The following is a 22,839-nucleotide window of genomic DNA, read 5'->3' on the forward strand; positions in this document are numbered from 1 at the left end:
GGCTTCAAGTACGCTGTGGTTTCTCTATTGTTCCCAAATACTAAAAGAAGATAGCGAGAGGACTGTTTCTGCATTCATTATCTCCTTCCCACTGAAGAAATATTAGCTGCAATGAGTCTTTCTTGAAGTGGGAGTGGTTGAGACCACTGTTTGCCAGAAAAGACATAGGAACTCTTGAGAAACATAATCCACCTTCACCAAAAAGAAAAAAAGAAAAATCTAACAGAGAAAGACATAAAATATGAAAGGCCTTATTCTCCTTCAATACTGACCTGGGAAGAATTTTCAACTACATTTGTACCCACTTTATAATGCCTTTACATCACCTGCACAACATAAAGGACTTAGCACACTGTTGAAGATGACTTGTTCTCTCAAGCATGAAAATCTGCTTCACAACCTCCGTGTTTCAGCTCTGACAGGAGGGTAGCTGAGAGGCAGCTTTTGCAGCAGGATGATACACACCAGGGCTGTGCAGGTGCAGATGAGGGCAGAAATTTCACCATGACAAGTGTCTACCCATGTCCTTGTCACTCTGGAGAAGCCTGGTCAGGAGCAGGTCAAGATCTCTGTTCTCACAAGCGCCACTGGGAAGTGAACCTTTCCAATTCCAGGGCAAAAACTTACTATGAAACAGAATAGCAGGGTGGCAGCTGCCACAAAGTTCTGCTTCCAGAAACACTTGCGAGAAAAGAAGATCATCTGCCTAATTGGTACAGGCAGTGTATTTATGAGATATTGGGGGTGGAGCACTTTTTGCCTTTATTAAAAAAAAAAACAAGCAACAAAAAACAAAACCAAACACAAAAAAAAAACAAACAAAACCAAACACAACACACACAGAGATGGGTAAAATCAATAATGAAACTTCTCATCCTCCTTGCCTTCCCCCCCCCCTCCAAGCAAACCTGCATTTTCCTTTAAAAAAAGTAAAAATACAAAACCAAAGATACATTAGATTATCCTACTGTCCAGTAAATGTCTTATAGGCAATATTTATTCAGGAAAAAAAATGCATCAAGCCCTTCCTTTGACAAAAATTAAGCACACCGAAGTTCATTCTGTACTAAGGAATGCCTCTTCTTCTGCTGTCGGTTTAAACTACTCCATTCACCACTATCTGAATACGCATTATTTATCTTCAAATACCTAATCATAAGTGTAGGCTAATGCTGAAAGAAAATCCTAGCAAGAATGATGTGCCATTGAAAAGCTGAAAACAGTGTATCATGAGAAGGCAAGCTAATCTTTCTGTTTACTTTGTAAATAATCCATTAGCTAAACTTCTATTTTAGGCTGGATGTTTGATTCTTAACACTTAAAAGTCCAAATACCCTTCATATCCCTTGTAACAGAGAAGAAACTTGTAAAATGCCTTTGGTGCATCAGCTTATCGTGTCAATGTTTTAAAAGAAACTCACTAGTACTCTAGGAAGTGTAAGTGGGCTTGTCTGTGTTGTTTAATACTCCAAGTGTTATTTCATTCTTTAAAGGGGTTAGAACAGAGGAGGGGGAAAGGGGAGGAAGTCTTACTTAATTTGTTGCATATGTCCCAACGTGTTATACAACTAAGGGTATTATACCAGAAAACTAAAGCAGTCTACGCCACAGAAAATTCTGTGTAACACAAAATAGGAGAATAATCTGGCCACAAACAAGTAAAAAATTCAGTGAAACTTCCTCTCATATTATATATATACACACACTTTACAAGCTACACCGAGTGTCCTTTCATATTGCGAAAGAAATATATTGTAGACACTAACATACTGTACTTTTACTTAAAGGTTTCATCAAACCATATGTGCAGACACTTGAGAAGACGAGAGTGTTAAGCTTCCTAGGGTCCTAGAGTCAAAGAAATTCTGCTGCCCCCCACTGCTAAGTAAGTGCACTCCTTCCACGGGGGGCAACATCTGCCGATCCGTCATGGTTCCACTTGGTGAGGACCCCAAGAAACTTCCTTGGGAAGAAACAATTTTCTCAGGACTGGCAGCCAGTTTAGGGGATGTGGAAAAGTTATATCCATAGAGCGCACAGGGACTGTGCAGTCTAAACGTGTTGTAGGAGCCTTGGTGGGTTTGATTAGTGGTAAAGGCATTGCTGGATGGGGATGGCATGATGTACTGGAGCTGTGGAGACATCCCTGAAATCTGCATAGATAAGCCAGTCTGCGGGCAGCTGAATGCATCCCCATCATTGCCACTCATAGACATATTCACAGTTGTGCTACTTGACACACCAACATAGGAGGGAGTCCTTGGGGGTGCAAATGTCTCACTGGTTTGGTTTGTGAGCCTGTTGTAAGTTTCAGCCAAAGAAGTGCTGTATCTGTTCAGGGTCAAGCCTGACCGGGCACAAGCTGTGTAGTCAGCTGGAGCAAGGCTACAGAGCTGGCTAGTGTTGGGACTGAGGTGGAAGGCTGGAGATGAGCAAGGGGAACCCGGTAAAAGGTGAGGGTGGGTAGATGGCACTCCAGTGCCAGATCCCTGGAGCAAAGTAGAGGAACCTGCATTTCCTGGAAAAGAACATTACAGAGTAAGAAGCATGTTGGGAAAGGTTCACTTCCTAGGTGACAGAACAAAACCTTTGCCTTCTATAACAACCCTTGACATGAAACATGACTCGCATTCATTCAAAAAATATTGTACACACATGGGGGGTGAGAGGGGATAGGGTGCATGGCACATGTGTATTTTTAAAGAAACAACCTGGCCAAGAAAGAGGACAGAAGTTATGCTTTTGCACCCATTGCTCAATACTGAGAGCTTCTGCCCAAAATATTAATTACTCATTGACACTGGAAGAGAATGGTATGGCAGTTAAGATGTAGCCAAGTTGAGTATCACACCCCAGGTAGCCTTCTTCAAGATGAAGACTTGTGTTGCTTATGCCCATGCTACACCCTGGAGTGCGTTTCAGGCACTATCACTGTCAGAGCACCAGCTAAGGAAGAGGATCCTTAGCTCAAGCTCCCACAGTTCAACAGCTTCAGGAAAGTTCACAACTTCGGAGTAGAACTTCAGAACAAAAAAAACTTCCAACTTCAGATGAAAAATACTTGAGAACAAAACTTCAGAACAACTTCAGGAAAAGCACAGGCTGAATACTGTGCACAGCTGCTTCATTTCTTGAACAGGTAGGTGAAGATTTAGGTTTGCAGCAAGCTGTTTGCAAGCTGTTCATTTACTGATATCAGAACTTGATATCAGAATATAACAAATACCAGTGCTGAATGCTCCTGAAAACACACTGCTTGCTACAGGTGAAGCCTTTTCTCACGACTGAAAGACTACCAACTACAAGAAATACTTTCTTTTCTTAGATATTTTATCTCCCAAAAAAAGAGCACAGAAAACTAATTTGGGCTTTTCACAGTCTCTGAGGCAGAAGGCACTTAACAAGGAAGACTCTCCACTTTGTGAACCACATTAACAATCAAACAATCAAAATCTTTGATGCTGCAAAGAGACACACACTGTTAGCAGGTTTTCGTGACAGCTGAGCTAATAAAAAGTGAAATACATCATAAGTGAACTCTGCCTCTGTTCTGTTGACAGGACACCACAAGCTCAAAGCACCATAAGACACTGCCACATTACAGAAATACTGGTGTACGGCATACTTATTATTCTTCTGATCTATGTCAGTGCCTCTACTACCTGAAAATGGCCACTTCCAGCACCAACAACCAGGACAAATTTCTAATGGGATCTTTCAGCAATTCTCTAAACCACCCTACTGTCCAAGGTATAGGTGACTAAAGATTTCACATCCTCTGAACATCAACAGCAACTTCAACAAGCTCCTTAATGTCAGGCGACAGCAGAAATGGAAGCAGGAAGTTTATGGCAGCAGTTCCTCTACTCTCAAATAGTGTTGCTACATACAAAGAGGGCAGTACAGCTGGTCTGTCTCCTAGATGGGTTAACTTCATAGGGAGTTGCATTTTAGTCTGACAAGGTATTTCAGGTCTGATGCTGACTTCTCACTACAGGCCTTTTTTATGAGGCTCATCTCACCCCCATGCTCTGCCCAAAATCCTGCCAATCTTCATCCAATGTATCTATGTCTTGGCACAAAATTTTGTAATTGCCCACATCAAGCACTGATGCTGAAGATTTCTCAAAGGAATAGGCTAAGGAGAAGTTGACAACAGCAATTTCTGTGTATTACTGTATTTTCTAGATTTTTGCTGCCAAGATATTTAGCGACTTTGCAATATATTATCAAGAAAGCAGGTAGGATGTTTGTAAATCTGATAGCAGAAAATGTGAAGAACCAGGAATAATGTGTCTGATTTAGTTGGGCAAAGGCCAAGAGATTTTCTGTATGCGTTGGGGTACTTTGGAAATAAAGGAATTGAGAAAAGAGTTCAGAGACTTATCTGTCTGTCTGAACAGGCTTCTTGCACAGCACTATCTCTATGATGGGGAAAGTGGAAACCAAGAGGTTACAAACTGGGGAGCAGGAAAAAGCAAAATGGAAGGAGGTCCAATTTTTCAAGCTCTAGGATGCAGCTAAAGTTTGTTTGGACTTTACTGAACAATTTTTAGGTCTTTAAGAATCAAGAAAGCTTTCCAAGAAAGAAACTCAATTAAGCTTGCTCCTATTTGCTACTATTACTTAAGAGGATATTTCTTCTCTCATTCTTTCTTTTCTCTTAAACACACAACTAGTTCCTTCATTGGAATGTGTACAATAGAAGTGATCTATAAATAAACTTTACTTTGTGTATCTAGCCACAGCATAACACTAAGGAATAGGTTATTCCATCATTAAATAACTGGAGCTCTCCTCCACAAGTGATTGATTTATCTTTAAAACCTAGTATTTTTATTGCCTCAGCTGGTAAGTTAGCATTAGTTTTCTACCTTAAAATAACTCATGAGAGGTGATGGCCTGCACTGGGGGTGGTTGACTGCTTTTTCTCTGCAAGAGACACAATTACCTAGAGTTTTGTATAGCATAATGGGCAAAGCTTTATCTTAATTTTTTTTTGTTTTGAAAGAATATGAAAAAGACAGTTACCTTGTTTGGGTATCCCAGGTATATCTTCAAAGGTCAGTGTTCTCAGTGAAGGTCTCCAGAACGCATAAGACTCTACCAAAGCTTCCAGTCCCATTCTATTTAGAATAAAAACATGATGGCATCAAGAAAGCAAACTATATTATGTCATGTGTCTCTGGATACTTTACCTCAGAAACACTGGTACCATTTCAGGATTATTTTGAAGATTATTTTGATTTTTAAAAAAGAGCCTTACATCCTTATCCGTGAGATCACTGTGATCTGCAGCTGCTGGGCTGGCAGCAGGCAAAGAGTTTTACAATTCCTCAAGTCTGGCTCTCTATTTCAACAGCTTTTGCCTTTTGGGGAGGGTTGTTTGAGCAGGGAGACTTGGCTAAAATGATGTTAGATGTTTTCCTAGTATGACATTTCCTTAAGAGCAACTGCTCTAACTGCCAGAGGGACGATCTCCTGTTTCTGCCTGGAACAAATGTGATCCACTAACAACTTCTATTAAAACAGGATTCTCAGTTTTACCAATGAGTGGGAAAAATCACACTTACAAGCATGGGTGTTCAGCTTTTTGCTATGAACATGTATAAAACTGTGTTGCGACTTGATTACTATGTGCCTTTGGAAACTAAGAATTTTCTGTCATTTTCTTTCAAAAGCATTGTGAAGAAACAGAAACAACTGGGCAGACAATCATGGCAGACAGTATTTAGAAAGATTTCTATTTCCTGAAGGTAAAGGCTCGTTTGTTTTCTGACATAATTTTATGAGTAATGCACCTCAGAGGTATAATTTTGCTGTTATTTTTGGCTCCTGGGGCCCAAAGGCTTGTTAAGTGTCAGCATCAGGCACACACCAAATACAAGTGCTTCCCTTTGAGCAGCAGCACTCTGTAAACTCGAATTATGCAAACAGTCCCATCTGAAACTACCAACATGTTCTTCTGATACTCCTTCTTACCCACTGCATTTCCAGCAGGATCACAAATGTATGTCAGGAAACATTTATAAAGTATTTATTAGCTGAACCTGGACTAAAAAGATAGCCTTCATTTTCAGCAGTAATGGTGAATTTTCATTTCTAGTTAAAGTGGAGATAAAAGCTACCTCCTGGAGGAGTGTAGCCAAGGCGATAATTTATACAAGATGCCTTCGAACAATTTCCACATTTTATCACCACCCTAATTTATGCTATCAAACGGCCAAGTTTATTTAAGAAAACAGTTATGTTTTTCCTGAAGTATTTAAAGGGAAAATTTCTGGTCCTTTCCCGAGTAAAAGTTTTTATAGGGTCAAACTTAAGGCCTAACTGAAGAATGAAACTATTCTCAGCACATAAATTCTGTTGCACTTTGCAAATGCACGGGGAATGCTTTTAAAAGGTGAAGCTACTGATTTCTGTAAAATAGCCTGTGGGACTGAACAAGAATGATCTGAAAGGGAATATTTTTAATTAAACAGAACTAGTGCATGCAGCAGTGCTGAGTAAGGTATCTGCCATAATTAAAGCAACATTAAAAAGTTGGATATAATGGTACCACAGCACTGTTTTTCCAGTTTTGTTGCTGACTAGAATGCCTCAGTAATAAATATACCAGCTAGAACAATGAAGAAAATGGAATCTTAGCATTTAATTTCAGTATTTTGTAATAGAGTAAAATAAAAATCAAATGAGTAAAACCTGTAATTTAAATTTAAAAATTAATTCTGCTTAACAATTAAAACTCTGGGCTGCATTCCCAAACACGCTTATTTAGAACCACAGAGACTATCAAATAAAACAGCAATACTGGCTGCAGTAACCCAACACCAATTTGCAACAGAGAAGAGTTTGCAGAGTCACTTCCATAACCAGTGTGTTTGTAAAATATTTCAGAACTGGCTTTAGATGAGGTCTTAATGCTTTTAGTGTAACAGAGGCTGTCCCTTCCTACAGGACTGGACATCTAATCCGTTGTCTCTCACTTAAAATATCCTGCTTTTTTTCTAATGCCCAAACCAAACTTATTCCTAGCAGACAAACAAAAAACCCTCTCTGGATATCCTTGCTAGGGAGCAGCAAATGCAGAGTGCAATCTGAAAAGATACTTACAGTGAATTCTTGTAAATCTTTATAACTACCCCACCCCTTCTATAACTGTTCATCCTCTAAAAAACTACTCTGATTTGCTGTCTAGTTTCAGCATTTATGTAACTCGGGTGGAAGCACAAAACAGGCTTTAATGCTGCAGTCTCTGCTAAAAGAGAAGATCATTAAAGCAGCTACCAAAAGATACTCTCTGAACATTCCTACCAGCTCCCTTCTCTGCAAAGCTAGGTCATAAATATAGCAGCTGTAGACACTAAACATGATGTGGTCACTGGAACTGATGTATAATAAGTACAACAATTAAATGCTGCTTTTTTTAGCTGAAATGATTTAGCATACAATTCATAACAAGCTTAAGTATTTTGCATTAAACAGGCTTTGGATAAAATAGCTCATGAGTGCTGCCAGCAGGGACTAGACGCAAGTCTCCACTTTGCACACTCAGATTCCCATTGCTATTGGAAGATTCATGAATCAAGAGAGAGCAAGCAATTAATCAGTCCAACTGCAATAGAAGAGGTGGAAACCAGGCTTATTTCAAGGCCAGCTATAGCCTCGTAGGAAAGGCATTCACCTAGGAAGTGGATTTAAAACTCCTTAGTCTAAGGAGATACTTGAACACAGGTGTCCCAGCTTCTAGACAAGTGTACTGAACATAAGGTTACTGCATGACAGAACTTGCTTTCTTCCCCTTGAAGAGAAAACAACAAGCCATTCATCCATTCTAAATGCCACTTACAAGCAAGGGAATCTGGGCTTACAGTTTGACACTGGTATCTGCAGTTTCTCTCTCCAGCCAGGAGAAAGAGGAGATTTCAGAAGCAGCCTGAAATCACAGAGCTGAGTATGTATTAATTTCACTTGCAGCCTTCACAGGATGCTGCCGCTGCCACCAAAAGGAAACTTGAGTACATGAGTCAAGCTGAGTGCCAACCCCTTCTTGACCTAGATGGTCAGAGGAGTAGGAGCAGGAGCCCACCACAGAGAACGTTACTGGGAAGCCTAAGCACTTCCTCAAGGAGTCTAAGTCCTCAGACAGATCTGCCTGTAAACACAGGTGCTCCCCTCAACCAGCCTTCACAAACCAACTGTGCCAGCAGTAACAAGGCCACCTCTTTCCCCAGCACCTACCTGTTACGTCCCGAATCTCTAAAGCCTTTGGCAAATGGATTCCTATCAATCTTCAGACGAGTTATCTGTGAAGATGAGTAGAGATATCATTACCTGCAAATTCATCTACATAATACACAAAATTACTTTCTTGACAGAATTAAGCTGGCAGTGGAATAGAAGCACCTTGACATTTGCATGGTTTAAGATGGTTGTCCTGAAACACAGCAGAATAAGGGCCAGCCTTCCCATCATTGTTTCTGCAAATCCCCAGAGAAACTAAGTATTTAATGCTACCGAATGGCAGGCTGGAATTGTTGAGATCTTCTAGCAAATGTCTTTCTTCACATAAGATAGTACACTGCTTAGTTGCAATAAAATTATATTAACTTTTATTTCTGTACAGGTCAAGACGGAAATCTGAAAGAGATATTATCTCTAGGCTATTATCCTCCACAAAAAAAAAAACAGCAACCCCCCCCCTCCAGCACTTGTAATTTAATTAAATAAATGGGATAGGTGTCAAATAATTATACTTCAGTATTTACATGTCTCTGTTCTCCTTGTAAAGACAGCATATTTCCTGAAATACATCTGCAATTACTTCCATGGAATTAATAAGATGTCACAATGCTAACTAACTAAGGTGTCACTATGTATGCTAGTACTTAAACAAGAGCTAATAAGGGACAAAGACTGGAGTGATACAACCTGTATTTTACTTTTGACTTAGAATCTCTGTGAACCGAGATAAACTGCAATTAACAAAAAATGCTGACTGCAACTTTCTTTAGACCTCAGCTTTTTTGTTAAGTTCCTGGGAGTTTTGAAATCACTGGAGTCAGGAGCAAAGGTGCTTTAAAAATTGTATCCAGATATGTATCCACACTTAAAGGTACAAAAAACACCTCTGAAAATTAGACTGCTCTTCACCTTGTGTTTCAATGTTGTATTTATAATTGAGACACTATGAACTATGTTTATGTATTAGACTGTGCAATCCCCATAACAAGAATGACTTTTCCAATGCAGCATCTAGCCCACATGGCCTCAAGTCTCAGCTATAGCCTCCAGGCACTGCTGCAATACTACTAGTGAAAGCTACTTCTAGCATAAAAAGTGTTTAGGCAATGCTTTTTAATAGGTGGTATAATAAAAGTATCCACTCGGTGAGCATGTCACATTAAAAGTGAGAATCTCTCACTTTTTACCTCTTACTTCCCTGGTCTACTCTGAAAAGCCTATAAAGTGTTAAGCAGAAAGTCAAAGTTACCTGTTGATTTTGGTATGCTGTGACAGTAGTGAAAACTGTCTCTGGAAAGGAGAAGGCTTTCACCCCTTCTCCTGAAGGGACAGGCTTGACGGGCGACAAATCATCTCCACAGTCTTTTCGGATGACATGGACACGAGGCTGATATTTATGCATAGAGTGTAGGATAATCTATGCCGTCATTAAAGAAAAGGGATAACACTTATTAGAAAGGAAACCCTGCTGTTTCAGGACTAATAGCTTTTTGGAACAGGTTATGGTATGTGTTTACCATGCCACTTACTGGAAATCAGATGTTTTCTTTAACCTCTGAAGGTTCTTATTACAGTAGTCTAATCCCTGTGCATTCATGTTATTGCCAACTCTAAGCATTTAAAAATTACGACTCAAGAGGTCCAAATTCAGGGACTGGCTCAATTGAGACTGGCTCAAAAGGAAAAAAAAAAAAAAAATCAGGAGTGAAGTCCTGATCCCACTGGAATTAGTAAAGTTTTGTCACTGTTTTCCACTGGAGCCTGGATTCGATTTAACAGGATTAACAGCAGCAGCATTTGCTTTATGGTTTTGGAACCTTCAGGATGTGCTTGAAGCATTTTTTTTTTTTCTCGATATACCAAAGAGATATCCTGGAAATGTCCCCTGTTCTAAACACAAGCTGAAACTCTCACACTCTGAAGCCGCAGAAACTTAGAGTAAAATAATACTTAAATCCAAAACTCTAAAGTGTTAATAACCCTAGATTTATAATACAGGCAATGAGTATCAATACACAAATTCTTCCAGGCATACATAAACTCAATTAAGAATAAACTATAAATGAACTCACAGTGTATAAAATTATACACAAAAATACCTCTTGGTGTTGCTCCGAAATTTTAGATGAGATTTAAAATACAGAATGTTTCCTCTGTTTTACTCCACCTCAGCTAACCACTACTAAAATAGAAGACTTCAAGGAAAAATAATAATTGAAAGCTCAACTATTATTGTTGGAAGGCCTGAGAAATTAGTAACTTGATAAATAAATAGTCTATGGCTACTGGCCTGTGGAACCACTAATCAACATTCAGGAGAAGCTTTTTAATTTCCTGCTCCTTGAGTAGCCTCAGAATGTGCATATACTCAGGCACTCGACAGAGCCCCTATGCCAGACACTGTGAAAGTTCATTCATCCAAATGACATAGAGGACATTACATTCATTTGAATAAACTAGAGTTTGGCTAGTTTAATACAGCTGGTGCTGGCCAGGTGACATGACCCCAGTATGGGTAAGCCAAGTTCCTGTATAATCACGGGGTTTATTAACCTGTAAGTAAGGTTTTGACAATGACATCACAGGCTCCAATTAATTTGCTCAGGGAGTGCCCTACGGATGTTCTCATATGAAGCCTTTTCCCAGTTTCTGAAATCTTGCACAGAGCAAGATTTTTATCATGCAAATGTGTATTCCCTTTTACAAAACTCCTTTCAGTTCTCTGCTGGCAAAGATCTACAAAATGAAAATGCAGAGAGGACAACACATTCCTGACACTGTTTTCCTGTGAACACCCAGTGATACCAGGGGATATACTGGTGTAACAGGAGGAAAAGTGATCAAGGAAAACTCTGTTCCACTGTCCAAACTCACCTCTGTTCTGTGCCTTACCATTTGCCTGGCTGCCACTGAGCGTGCCATGTTCTGCTCCCAGACAGATTATGTCACCCCATCAGCTCTGTGGTGCAAACTATCAGTTCCCTGCACAGCGGACTTAACTGGTACACAATGATAACCCAAGCAGCTATAAGCAACTCTGCTCATGTATCAGAACAAGTGAAGTCACAGCAGTACAGACATGAACACCTCCCGGTCCTTATCTGGGTGGCTATTACAGCTAAACTGATCCTTTTCACCTCCTAAGAGCAACCTGGTTTGGCTCTGTGCTACACTGAAATTTCTTGCACTGACACACCACTAGATGATTAGCAGATCTATAGCAAGAGTTTTTTGCTTCTTGATGTTGTACCACATCTTGTAGAATAATACCTTTGTTAACTATCAGGACTCTGAATTCTAAATAAGTAATACATAACCGTAGAGCCCTGGTGAATTAAAGAGCAACACTATGAAGACAGGACATAAAAGGAGAGGGAGATGCAACACCCTCTCCCAAAACTGTTTAGTTCTATTACTCTAAGCATCACCTAAAACTATGTGAAGAAAAAGCTAAGGAAAAGGAGATCATGGCTTTTCATTCTGTAGTGCTTGCTCATTTCACAGCACAAATGGGATTGAACAGTTTATTTGCAGAAGCAGCAATTTTCCCCCTTTACCCTTAGAAGCCAACAAAAGAAAACCCCCAACAGGTCCCACCAAACATTAACTGGAATTAGCTTCAACTCACAGTTGAAAAACCTGCCTCTCTCTACAAATCCCTAACAGGAAAAGACCAAAACATTTGTTCGGGAATAAACCTCTCCTGCCAAAGGTAAAATTACACTTTGATCACAGCACTTTGACCACAGCATCATTACTCAATGAAAGGCACAGGTAGGCCAGCAGAGCAAGGCAACAGCCTGACAGAGCAAAGGCAGCCAAAGTACCTGCAGACACACAGAGGTGGGATCACTTTCAAACCATGGCTTTTCAGAGGTGCTGCTGTGATGAGACCTCAGAGCTCACCCTGAGCTTGGGCACTGCTGTAGCACTGCCATCACAGCCAGAACAAGCAAGAGCCCAGTACTCTTTCATGGGGGAAATGCCAATCCCACAGCAGCTCATGGACCACAAAGTCACCTCCCCACCACCAGTCTGATCTTCACCTCAGTGCTGGTTTTGCCCAAAATCCTTCTTTACTCTCCCTGCAAAGCCCATGCATTCCTGCTTTCTGCAGTTAGGGGAGCGTGTAGGGCTAAGAAGCACAGATTCCCTCTTCATAAAAGACAAAAACTGCAAGTGCAAATGCTGATGTTTCCCAGCTTTTCATTGTGACAAAAACATATAACTACCCATTGACTGTAAGCAAAGCTCTCTACTTGGACCCAAGTCTGGGCAGAGTAACAGTCCGCCTCTTCTTCCAGCCTCACCCCACTTTCAAATGGGAAAAAAAAAAAACCATACCCAACCACCAAGGAACAATTAACAGGCTAACAGACTCATTTTCACTAAAAGTTAAAAGATGTTCTATTGCATCAAAAAATACTTAGTTGGCAAGCATGGAAAACAGCATCAAAAATACTGACTTTTCCTCTCTGCTGAAATTCAGATTAAAAACTGCATCGAAACAGAAGAATCAGCCAGCTCTAACCAGCTGGAGGGAAAGACAGCTTTTATAATGCAGCACTTACTCCACAGATGAGAGGGGAATGAGAGGCATTCACAAAAAGTGACCACAGCATTCACTCCTCAGTGTCAACTGCAAAATGCAGGTTTACTTTTCCTCACCATCACAACTCAAATGAATGACATAAATGCTACAGTATGTGTCTTAATGCCTTCATAAGCACACAATCTTTCCAAAGCAGGGAATTCACCCTGAGACTCCTTTTTGAGATCAAACACACACAAGGAAAACATATCCTTACAAAATTTGCTTGATCTCCTCAGCCTGCAAGTGGAACCCATGTATCAGAGAGTGTCCTACGTGCAGATGTACTTCAAAAATCTCTCTGCAGAACAGCTCTCTAAAATTACATCGTCACAAACTCCCACTCAAAATACTGATGAAAATAGCAGCAGGCAGCAAGGAGCCCAGAAAGCATTCAAGCAGCAAAAAAAGTCATCTTGGAGATGACTGATCTCCTTTCACCAGAAGCTAATCCCAGGGCAATGCAACGCAAGGGGAGCTGGCTGCCATGAACTACTATCACAGTATAAACACTGCACAGAAATACTACCTTAATGTCTATTTGCAAATACTGTCCCCATTCCCATGAACATGGGTCACTTCTCTCACCGATTCTGAAAGTTAGTACTCAGGAACCGAATCATCAAACAGGTAAAAGGGCTCCCGTGGAGCTCTCTGTGAGCTCCTTACCTCAGTGCCTGCAAGATCAAAACCTAGCCCTGGGATTTTAACACAAAAATTCTGCAAAACCTATCATGTTTGAGGAGCACAGGAAGAATAAAGGAACAATTTCAACATGGATTAAAGCCCCAGAACCAGACAGAACAGAAAGCACACCCCAAGAACAGCTAAAGCCCTACTGGAGGAGTGACGGCAAAGTGCAGAGACCCCACCGAGGTTTCTCTGAGCCGCTCTGCCTAAGTGGAAGAAGATGACAAAACCTACTTCCTAATAACCTAAAATACACTCCATCACCCATACAGGGTGGGAGAGTCAGAATACTTGATGTAAAAGCTAATATTCGAGGTACAGCCTTGACCCCTTGCTCTTCTAATCCCTCATCCCTTCCCTGGTACCCTCTTGAGAAAAATGGTTCCTTCCTGCTTATGAGAAACAATTGGGTTTCTTTATATTCATCGCAAAATATGATTATTCATTTTCCATTATTGCTAGAGGCATTCAGAGGCTACATAGCTCTTTCAATACAGCATTCCACACTACCATAGCTTTAAAAGAAAAAATGTACCCATTGGAAGAGACACTTTTCTGTTTTCTGCTTTTGCCTTTTCTGGTAATTTTGAATGACATGTTTGCAATTTCCAAGATCTGAGAAATATGAAATTATTTTACAGTCCTCCTTCTTTTGTCCTTTTATTTTAATACTTAAATTTCCATTCTGGGGAAGAGGGGCACTGCTGTAGCTCTGAATCAGTTCAATGTGTCTCAAATCATTGTACTAGGGCTTAGCATCACTAGTTTCCAAATCGAAACACTTAACTAAAGACCAGAAAATTTATATCCCCCCACATTATTAAATAATGGTGTGCTGTGTACACTACACAGGTTTCAGTTCAGAATGAAAACAAAGCTAAGATCTGGGATGGAAAAAACACAGCAATACCATTCTCTACATAGCTGAAATTTTATCACAGAGCAGTTTGGGACTGCAAGTGCATGGGTGGACCGCAGTAGCCACATATCGTCCCTCTGCAATGAATACAAAAATCAGCTGGCCTGGTCTATGTTGGAAAAGTGACATTTTACCCATTTGCATCTGCTTCACTTTTCAAAGCCCTTACAATAGACTCAGGACTCAGAGAAAGCAACTCCCACCCAAGAAGAGTCTCAAATAAATGAATTGTGGAGAAACTAAGGGAACTACGTGTGCTAACCTTAAGCTGAACAGATGCTGCCAAGTAAGACCCTGTAACTGTAATTCTGGAAAGAAATTGTATAAAAAGTCTTTCTTACAAGCCTAAAGAAAAACGAACTTAAGGTATGTAAATACCCCCATGTTTTTTTTAAGGAAGAACACAATAAAACTGTGAACAGTATTACACGAAAGAGAGACTTCTTATCCCCGTTATCTCATTTGTTAGCTCAGTTCAGCCAGTCTCCTCTATTCCTGCTGCTGTAACTTAAAAGTTGTAGCTCCTGCACAACTTGACCGGAGTCTCATGTTAATATCCTTTGCAAACACAAGCGAAGGAGAAAAAAATATCTCAAACTTGGACTACATATTGACAAAATACATGGCTTAATGTCACAGAATTACAACTACACTGAAAAATGGATGTAGTATCTCTGTGCTCTGTGCCAGGTATGTTTTTTTTTTCACTCCTTTCCACAAAGGGGAAAGTATCCTGGTTAAATCAGGCTACGCTAAGGACAATGGAATCCACATCCTGTCTCAAAACTTGCCTCCAACGTCTTAAAACTCTACCACTTGGAATTTGTTTCTCCTTCTAAAAGGAGGCAAACATTTGCCCTTTATTACAGGATTTTGCAAAATTAAAGACTTCAGTCTGACTAAAAACAATTCTCATTTTTTAATTATTTCCTAAGGTGTTGAGTAAAACTATTCTGGGGATTGCTGGAAAGATACTGGCTTACATCTGTCATGTTTCAACAGTTTTGAACAGAAAAGGAAATATTAACATAACACATTTTGTCACATTAGATAATGTCATAACTAAACAATTTAGAACTTGCAAACAGAACACTCATACTGCATACATCTTCGCCAGTTTTTTCCAAAGTAATGAGCCTCAGCTGTGAAAGGGTCTTGCTTCATAAGGTATGTAATAAATCATTATCAGAGCGAACCCAGCTCCCATGTTGTTCGTTTTTGACTGCAATTATTAACACCTCATGGGATTTCACACAAATGTTTAGGTTAAGAAAACAGTTAAGTGTATTTTTATTCACGTGAAGTTATTACACACTATTAATGTTTCTTCTAGCCACTTGTGAATTTAAGCGTCCTTTTTGCTTGAAGCAGAAGTCGCAACTAACACGCTCGGTGGGAAAACATGAGAGCAATTCTGCCCCTTCCTATTAGGCAATTTACCCTTGTAAACTCTTACTTTGCAGAAGGAGTTCTGTTTCTGAGGGGGGAGTAAAACAGCAGGCTCTAATAAGCAGTTAATTATCAGAGCAGAAAGTAAGCAGATTTTAGATCTGCATGGTAAAGTTCCAAAACAGCTTTGAAAAGTCAAGCTTATTTCTGGCACCCTGTAGCTGTATGTCAGAGTTAGGGCTGAGCAATGCGCCTACATATAATACTGCAGAAGAGAAAGTACTCACATGCCCTTGATCATCCAGCTCATTATTGGTAAGCTTCAGTTTGTCAAAGCTGATCACTTGTCTCATCCACGTCTCCCCGGAGGCAGGTGAATCAGGGTGAATATAAACACGAGGGGGTACTGGGGAGTCAGCATTACCAGCCACCATCCACTTGGAGCTATGATAAACATACCTATAAAAAGAAAACAAATACCTGTAACCCCAAATCTCAAAACAATTTAGCAGACCCATTCCATATTAATAATTTAGGGCCTATTCATACAGCAAGAACCCAGCAATTAATAAAACACGAAAGAACAATAAATTTGGGGGTTTTTGTAGTTTCAAGACATAGTTCTGTTATCTGCAAAAGTAAGGCTAAAACCCATGCTCTGATCGGACCTTAGTTTTCTTAATACCAGTAACAGTCTTAACACTATCATCCACACTGAGCTCTAAGCTGGTGTCAGTTCACTGACTGCTACAGCTGTGCTCTGAATAGGCATCATCAGCAAACAGCAAAGACTCCAGTCCTTCATTTATCAACTAAGAGTAGTAATTCTATATTTGGGAGATTTAACATGTTGAGTCTAATAGAAGAGTCTATAAATAAAGCTATTGAAGCAAAAGAATATTATGATTGAAAAAAATAATGAAACTATGTCAAACTATGCTCTTGCTGTTTCTGCAAGACCATATTAATTGTCTCAAATAGTACTGCAGAAAGGCTTAAAAATGAAAAAAACACAGCCCATATTTCATTTGCTAGGTCAACGCTGACAAACTCATTTTCTAATAAAAATAGTGCCTGCTTCAGTAGAAAACTTATTTTGAAGGCAGATACTTAACAGGGCAACTTAAAAAGCACTAATTGAAAACTTCAAGGTATTTTTTTCAAGTACAGTAAAATTTCAGTACTTCAGCTGTATTTTTCAATAAAAAAAGACCGACTTTATCAGATCATATGTTCGTATAATTCAGTTCCTTACTAGAAAAAGACTAACAACATCATTGGAAATGAAAACAAAATGATCCAATACATGCATCACTCTGTACAATTTATATCGACCTGTAAAACTAAGATGTGGAATAGTGGTGAAATTCTCTCCTGGAGACAAATTCACAACCCAAGGTCACACAGTCAACTGATGTAACATTTTTCATTTATTTTATATTTGTGGTCTATACAAAATACATGCATTCCCTACAGAAGTAAATAATGTCATAGATATATATAAAATATTTTGAGCTTTAGCCCGACAGCTCAAGCGCCACAGTTTAAGCTTCCAAATATTTACAGGTTCCAATTTTGCTAGAAATCTACATGTAATTTTCTTCATTTCCACACAGTTTTGCTATCCATTATGACAGCTGAAGACCAGGCTCCATGTGACTGCTGTTGTACCTTTCAACTTTAAAGATCTGCAAGACAGTCTGTGAAGCCACATCAACAGCTGAAGTTACAAAGCTGAAGTTACATTCAGCAGTAAAAAACAAAAAATATTTAAAAAACCCAACAGACTGCGCAGCAAAAAGCGAAAATTGGCAACAAGTAAAACACATAAAGCATCAATATTTAGTGGGAAGAGTAAAGCTGTGGAACTAATCATGATTAGAGAAGTTTAAGTTTGCCACTGAAAAATTACTGCCTTTCATACAGCTAGTGTTCAGTTACTTCAGTTATCTGGGCACCACGTACCATACTAAGCAGACAGCGCAGCTCAGCATGACTGTATTTTAAATCTAGTGAGGTTTAAAGAACTCATATTCAGTATACCTGGTTTTAATTTTTAATGTTAACATTTTTATTCAATTTGGGATAATTACCTTGCTTTTTCTGAGAATTAAGGAATTGCTCAGACCTTCTAGGAATTACATCTTTAGATTACTAAGGAAACACACATGTACAACACAAAGCTACAGGAGGGCTCTCGTTAGAGCTGCACTGCGCTGTTCTAAAGGAAAAAACATTTTTTCTCCACAGTGCAGTCAGAGTGCCTCCTTTAACTGTATGCACCAGACATTATCAGCACTGGTATCTGCACCTTGCCGAAAGCCACAACATCTAAAATGGTCCTAAGAAATATCTTATATACAACACGAGAAAAGGACAAAATTGTGGTCAATGAGGTAAGGACACATAAAAACCATCAAGCAGTGTTTGCTTAGGAAAGAAGGCAGCATTCCTGCAGAACCAACCTTTAAGTCTTAGTCTGTTATATTCCTCGTTCTGCAGTTAAATCCACAGCGGTTTTCCCTACATTATACTAAGTATAGGGTTGAAACAATCAAACCAGCAATTTGTGAGGACCTGATTCTTCCTCCACTGAACTACTTGGCCAGGCTTTTCTTGGCTCCTATGGAGCGTGGGACTGCATCCTCAACTCAAGACCTACCAAAAATCCACAACTCAATCCAATAACTGCTGTGGGCCCACTCCTGCAAACATTTCTACAGGTCCAGTGGCTGCAGCAAGAGTTGAAACATGATTGCCTTCAAAACAGTGAGAGTTTCAGCACATAATTCCTGTTCTTAAATATTTGAAGAACAAATACGTTTGCTCCTCACATTATCCTCCAGACAATAATGCCATTAATTCTTTAAAATACAGTAATTAGAAGTATCACCCTTTGTGAATCTAAGCAACCAAAACATAGGAGTGATAACCAGCTTTTAAATTAAATTATATAGCCAATTTGAAACGAGGAAGAAAACTTGTATGTCATTAAATCAGACATAATTCCCATTAACGTTATTAATGTTGTTTAGTGCTAGATAAATGTGCCTTTTTGTATTTATTTGTTAACTAAAAATAACTCCCACTGGCGTGATGAGGAATAAAAAATGAAAATATTTCCTGACCGCACCATAACTGTATTCTCTGAAAGCCAAAACCTGAGCATCTGCCCATAGTACACACACATCAGTTAAGCATATAAAGAGCTGTAAGAGAAATTTTAGTTGGCTTTGCATACTTTGTAAGATTTTATTTTTTATTTTAATTCCCTGGGATGAAAATAAGAATCTGAAGGAGAATTAAACATGACCTTTGCTAATTTATATAGTGTTAATGCTGTCTTCAACAGCCAAACTCCCTATGGCTTGCATGGTATGGGTTTTGCCTTAAACTCACCGTACCTGTATCTTTTGTTATCCACTGGCACAATATCCATAGCAATGTAATATTGCTGATGTGGGTCTAAACCTGAGATCTTCACTCTCATTGCGGGAAACATCCGCCTGAACATGGAAAGAGAGAGGTCATTTTTAATATGAAACAGACTCGGGACTGGTTGTTTAGGAAAAGTAACCGCTTGGTGGGATTTTTCTCGTTCTTCCTTTTAGCCTAGAGAGTCCTTTTGGACGATTATAGTTACATGGCCATGAAATGGCCCATTCGATATGTCAAAACAGATTTCTAAAGTGCATTTACTCGAACAATGCTTCGTATGTTTGGGATACGCTTTGGGAGTACAGCTATTACCACATCATTTCAACTTTATTGTTAGACAGTAAATCACTTGGGTTTGAGACTTGACTTTAGCAGTATGCTCATTTAAAGCCAGTTTGAGATATTGCTTAAAAATCTATTTCTGGAGATGTGCAAATACCATCTCCACCCAGGCAAACCAATAGTTACAGAAATGCAAACTGCCACTGAAGTTTCAAGTGGCAGCTGCAAGAGGTGTTATCGTTTCTAGAGCAGCAAAAGAGAAAGCCAAACCCACGGTGATATGATTCTAGCCTTGCAAGGATGCAGTTATAAAAGGCAGCGTGCCATGCTGCAACCCAACAATATGGTCTTTATTGAGACAGGACTTCCTGTCTGCAACTTACTAAAGGTGAAGTGCAAGAGCTACTCTGTCTTTGAAAGGTATAGTAAAACTTCTTTATTGAAAGCAGAAACGAATCTACGAGGTAATTTCTTAAAAGAAAAGGAAAGAAAAAAAAAAAACAACCAACAACAAACGTTCAAGGTTTATATTTTCTGCAGGGAAAACGGAGGAATTAACTGATGCAGTAGGTTCGACATCAAAATGGGCTTCTTAGCTGACGTTCGGCATGGCTTTTTTCAGGAAAGTAAATTCCTGAAGCCAAAAAAAAAAAAAAAATCCAAGAAATGTCCTAGTTATGAGCTAACTGCAAGCTAATGAAAGGTATTTCTCTGTATTTTATAAATCTTGAAAACCATTCCAGTTTATTATTTGCTGCTGCTCTAGAAAAAAAAAAAAAAAAAAAAAAGAAAGAAGATAAAAAATACACATATAAATTAAAAGTCGTTACTGGGAAGAAAAAAACCCATCTCCGTCATTTCTAAACAAAGGGGGGGGGGGGGGGTGTCAAAGCCGACTGCGGGTAACTAGTTCTCGCTGTTATTTCAGTGCACCTGTAAGATAAAACAGAAATTCCCCGACTGGACTCTCATAAGACAAATGTTGCTTTGTGCTGTTTAAGACTGCGTTTCAATCATTAATAAAGCCTCTCTGAGAACGCAGAGAGCAGCATATGGATTCAATAAAATATGTTTTTGTAATTTCTAATAAGTTCAGATACTTTTATGCTGCCCAGGTTTTTACCATGTGTATCCATTGGGAAGGGGAAAAGTTTCCCCTCAGAAGGACGCCGCGCTCCCAGAGCTCGCCCAAACGAACATGAAACCAGGAACGCCGAATGCCCCCGGTGCCCGTTTAACATTACCACCTCCTAAATCTGGAGGGTCCCCCGGGTTTCTGCACGCTTCCATGTGCCTGCCCGCCCCGGGAGAACTCCCGCGGGTGCCCGTTACCTTCCCGCCTTGGTGATGATCATCTCGGTGCCGATCTCGTGGAAGCGCTTCCAGAGCTCGGCGCCCTGCAGGTCCACCCGCGGCGCCTGCGGTGCGGCCAGCGGCGATCCGGGCCTCGAGCCCTTCGGGGAGCCGCCGGGGGAGGCGGGTGGGGAGGCCGCTGGGAAGCCCTCCTCGCAGCCGCCTGCGGAGACAGCGGAGGAAGCGAGAGAGGCAGGGGCAGCGCGGACCTCCCTACCGGGGGGGTTCCTCAACACCAGCCGTACCCCGCCGACCCGCCACCGCTCCCAGGAAACGGGCTGCGCCGACCCCGGGCCTGGGCCGCGGCCTTGCGAAGCGGGACTGGGGGCTACCCACGTACAGGGCGGCCGCGCCGGGACAGCCGGGGGGCGAGAGGGGCTCCCCAACGAGGGAGCACAGCGGCAAGCAGACCCCAGAGCTCCGCCGGGCCGTTCCGGGCACACCGCCGTCCCGGGCCGTGCCGAAGCGGCGGGTCGGTGGTGCGAGGCCGGCAGCGCATTTCGTTGGGGAGCGATTAGTGTGACCGCTGGCGGCCGCGGCCTTCTGCCCCGCCGCTGGAGATGCACCCCCGCCCGTGTGCAGTAAATTACGGACTCACATATACATACATGAGCTATACATACATATATACACACACAGTTGCACGACTTATATGCAGTGTAGAAGCGCTTCTCCCCTTCCTCGGCAACAAGCCCCAGCTGTTGCTCCACCGCGCTGCGGCATGGACCACCCGCCGGCACCCGCCCGCTCCCTCCCCCGGGGCCCCGGGATGCGCCAGCAGTTCAACCGGCATCGCCGGTGGTGGGGATGGGGTGCTCACGCCGTGCGGCAGGATAGAGAGAATAGCGGGGAAGCCGGCGTTGAGCTGAGGGAACGGGCCTCCCGCCCGGCAGCGGGACAGCAGGCACCCGCGGCGGCGGGGAGCGGGGTGGCACTCACCGGCGGGGGCGCGGACGGAGCAGCCCAGCTCCATGTCGCCGCAGGTCCTGCTGCCGGCAGCAGCCGGGGAGCTCTTGGCGCAGCAGCCGCTTCCCCCTTCGTCCTCCGCCGCCTCGTCCTCGCCGCCCAGCTTCCTCCGCTTCGGCTGCCGCGGCGGTGGTGGCGGCGGCGGCTGCTGCTTCTCGGCCCCGATGAGCGCCTCCACGGAGAAGGCGTGAGCCTTGAGGCTCATGGTGGTGCCGGGCGAGGACCGCCGCTTGTCGGCCATGCCCGCCCCCCTACAGCCCGCGCATCCAGGCGCGCCGCGGTCGTCGGCGCCGGCACCGCACCCGGCCGCCCGCCCGTCCTCCCGACCGCGCCGGCAAGGGGCTGGGGCTTTTCCTCGCCTTTCTTTTTAAATCCGAGTTATCAGCCAAGTTGTTGTTTTGTTTTGCTTTTTTTTTTTTTTTTTTTGGGGGGGGGGGGGGAGAGTCGATTTGGGTTGGCTTTTTTTAGAGGAAAAAAAATCTACTTCTTTCTGCAGATGCGCTTCTTCTCTCCCCCTCCTCCTCCTCCGCGTTCTGCCCCTTCTGATGGGCCAGGCAGGACTGACATGGGTAACAAACGCTCTGCGGACACAAATTAGGGCTTGTAATTGAAATTTGTTGCCTTGATCTGTCAGCACTTCCAGGCAGGAGACCGGTGGGAAGAACTCGCTCATTAGTGTCACTGCGGCGGCGGGGGCCGGGCGGAGCCGCGGGGCGGGGGCTGACGCGGCCCCGCCGCCCGCAGCCCAATCAGCGCCGCCCCGGCCCCGGGGCTCCGGCCCCGCCGCCATACCTGGGGGCCCCCGCCGCGGCTCACGGGCGACCGGGAAGAGGGGGGAGCTCCGCTGTCCCGCGCAGTCCCGGTCCGAAACAGCCCCGCGCCCCCCGGCAGATGCGCCCCGCAATAAATGTTAATGGGGACACCCCACCTCCCTCTGGGACCGGGCTGGCCGGGAGCCCCAGATCAC

General features: G+C 42.1%; 1 protein-coding gene across 2 annotated transcripts; it reads right to left on the reverse strand.

Moving 5' to 3' along the window:
- Positions 1-805: 805 nt before the first annotated feature.
- Positions 806-22,555, reverse strand: TBX18 (T-box transcription factor 18). 2 transcript variants are annotated; one of them, XM_062608329.1, is made up of 9 exons: positions 21,806-22,555; positions 21,641-21,657; positions 20,886-21,069; positions 19,238-19,339; positions 16,121-16,292; positions 9,494-9,661; positions 8,242-8,306; positions 5,032-5,126; positions 806-2,518 (listed from the first exon to the last, which is right to left on the reverse strand). In XM_062608329.1, exons 1-9 carry the CDS (start codon positions 22,111-22,113, stop codon positions 1,794-1,796), a joined length of 1,836 nt encoding a protein of 611 aa, XP_062464313.1. In that variant the 5' UTR covers positions 22,114-22,555; the 3' UTR covers positions 806-1,793. The 2 variants fall into 2 exon arrangements, with proteins under 2 accessions (XP_062464313.1, XP_062464312.1); XM_062608328.1 differs by lacking the exon at positions 21,641-21,657 and having other exon boundaries at positions 21,846-22,554.
- Between the last annotated feature and the right edge of the window lie 284 nt (positions 22,556-22,839).

This window comes from Pezoporus occidentalis, unplaced genomic scaffold (assembly GCF_034315485.1).
Source record: "Pezoporus occidentalis ecotype Australia unplaced genomic scaffold, CSIRO_AGI_Poc_V1 ctg13, whole genome shotgun sequence".
NCBI classification, from domain to species: Eukaryota; Metazoa; Chordata; class Aves; order Psittaciformes; family Psittacidae; genus Pezoporus; species Pezoporus occidentalis.

Excerpts from the sequence above, each read along its gene's own strand:
- TBX18 (XM_062608329.1), bottom strand. The coding sequence starts at position 22,113 with ATGGCCGACAAGCGGCGGTCCTCGCCCGGCACCACCATGAGCCTCAAG. Across the intron at positions 9,662-16,120 it reads AGCTGGATGATCAAGGGCAT|ATTATCCTACACTCTATGCA; the intron begins GTGAGTACTTTC and ends ATGACGGCATAG. Across the intron at positions 2,519-5,031 it reads ACCTGGGATACCCAAACAAG|GAAATGCAGGTTCCTCTACT; the intron begins GTAACTGTCTTT and ends GTTCTTTTCCAG.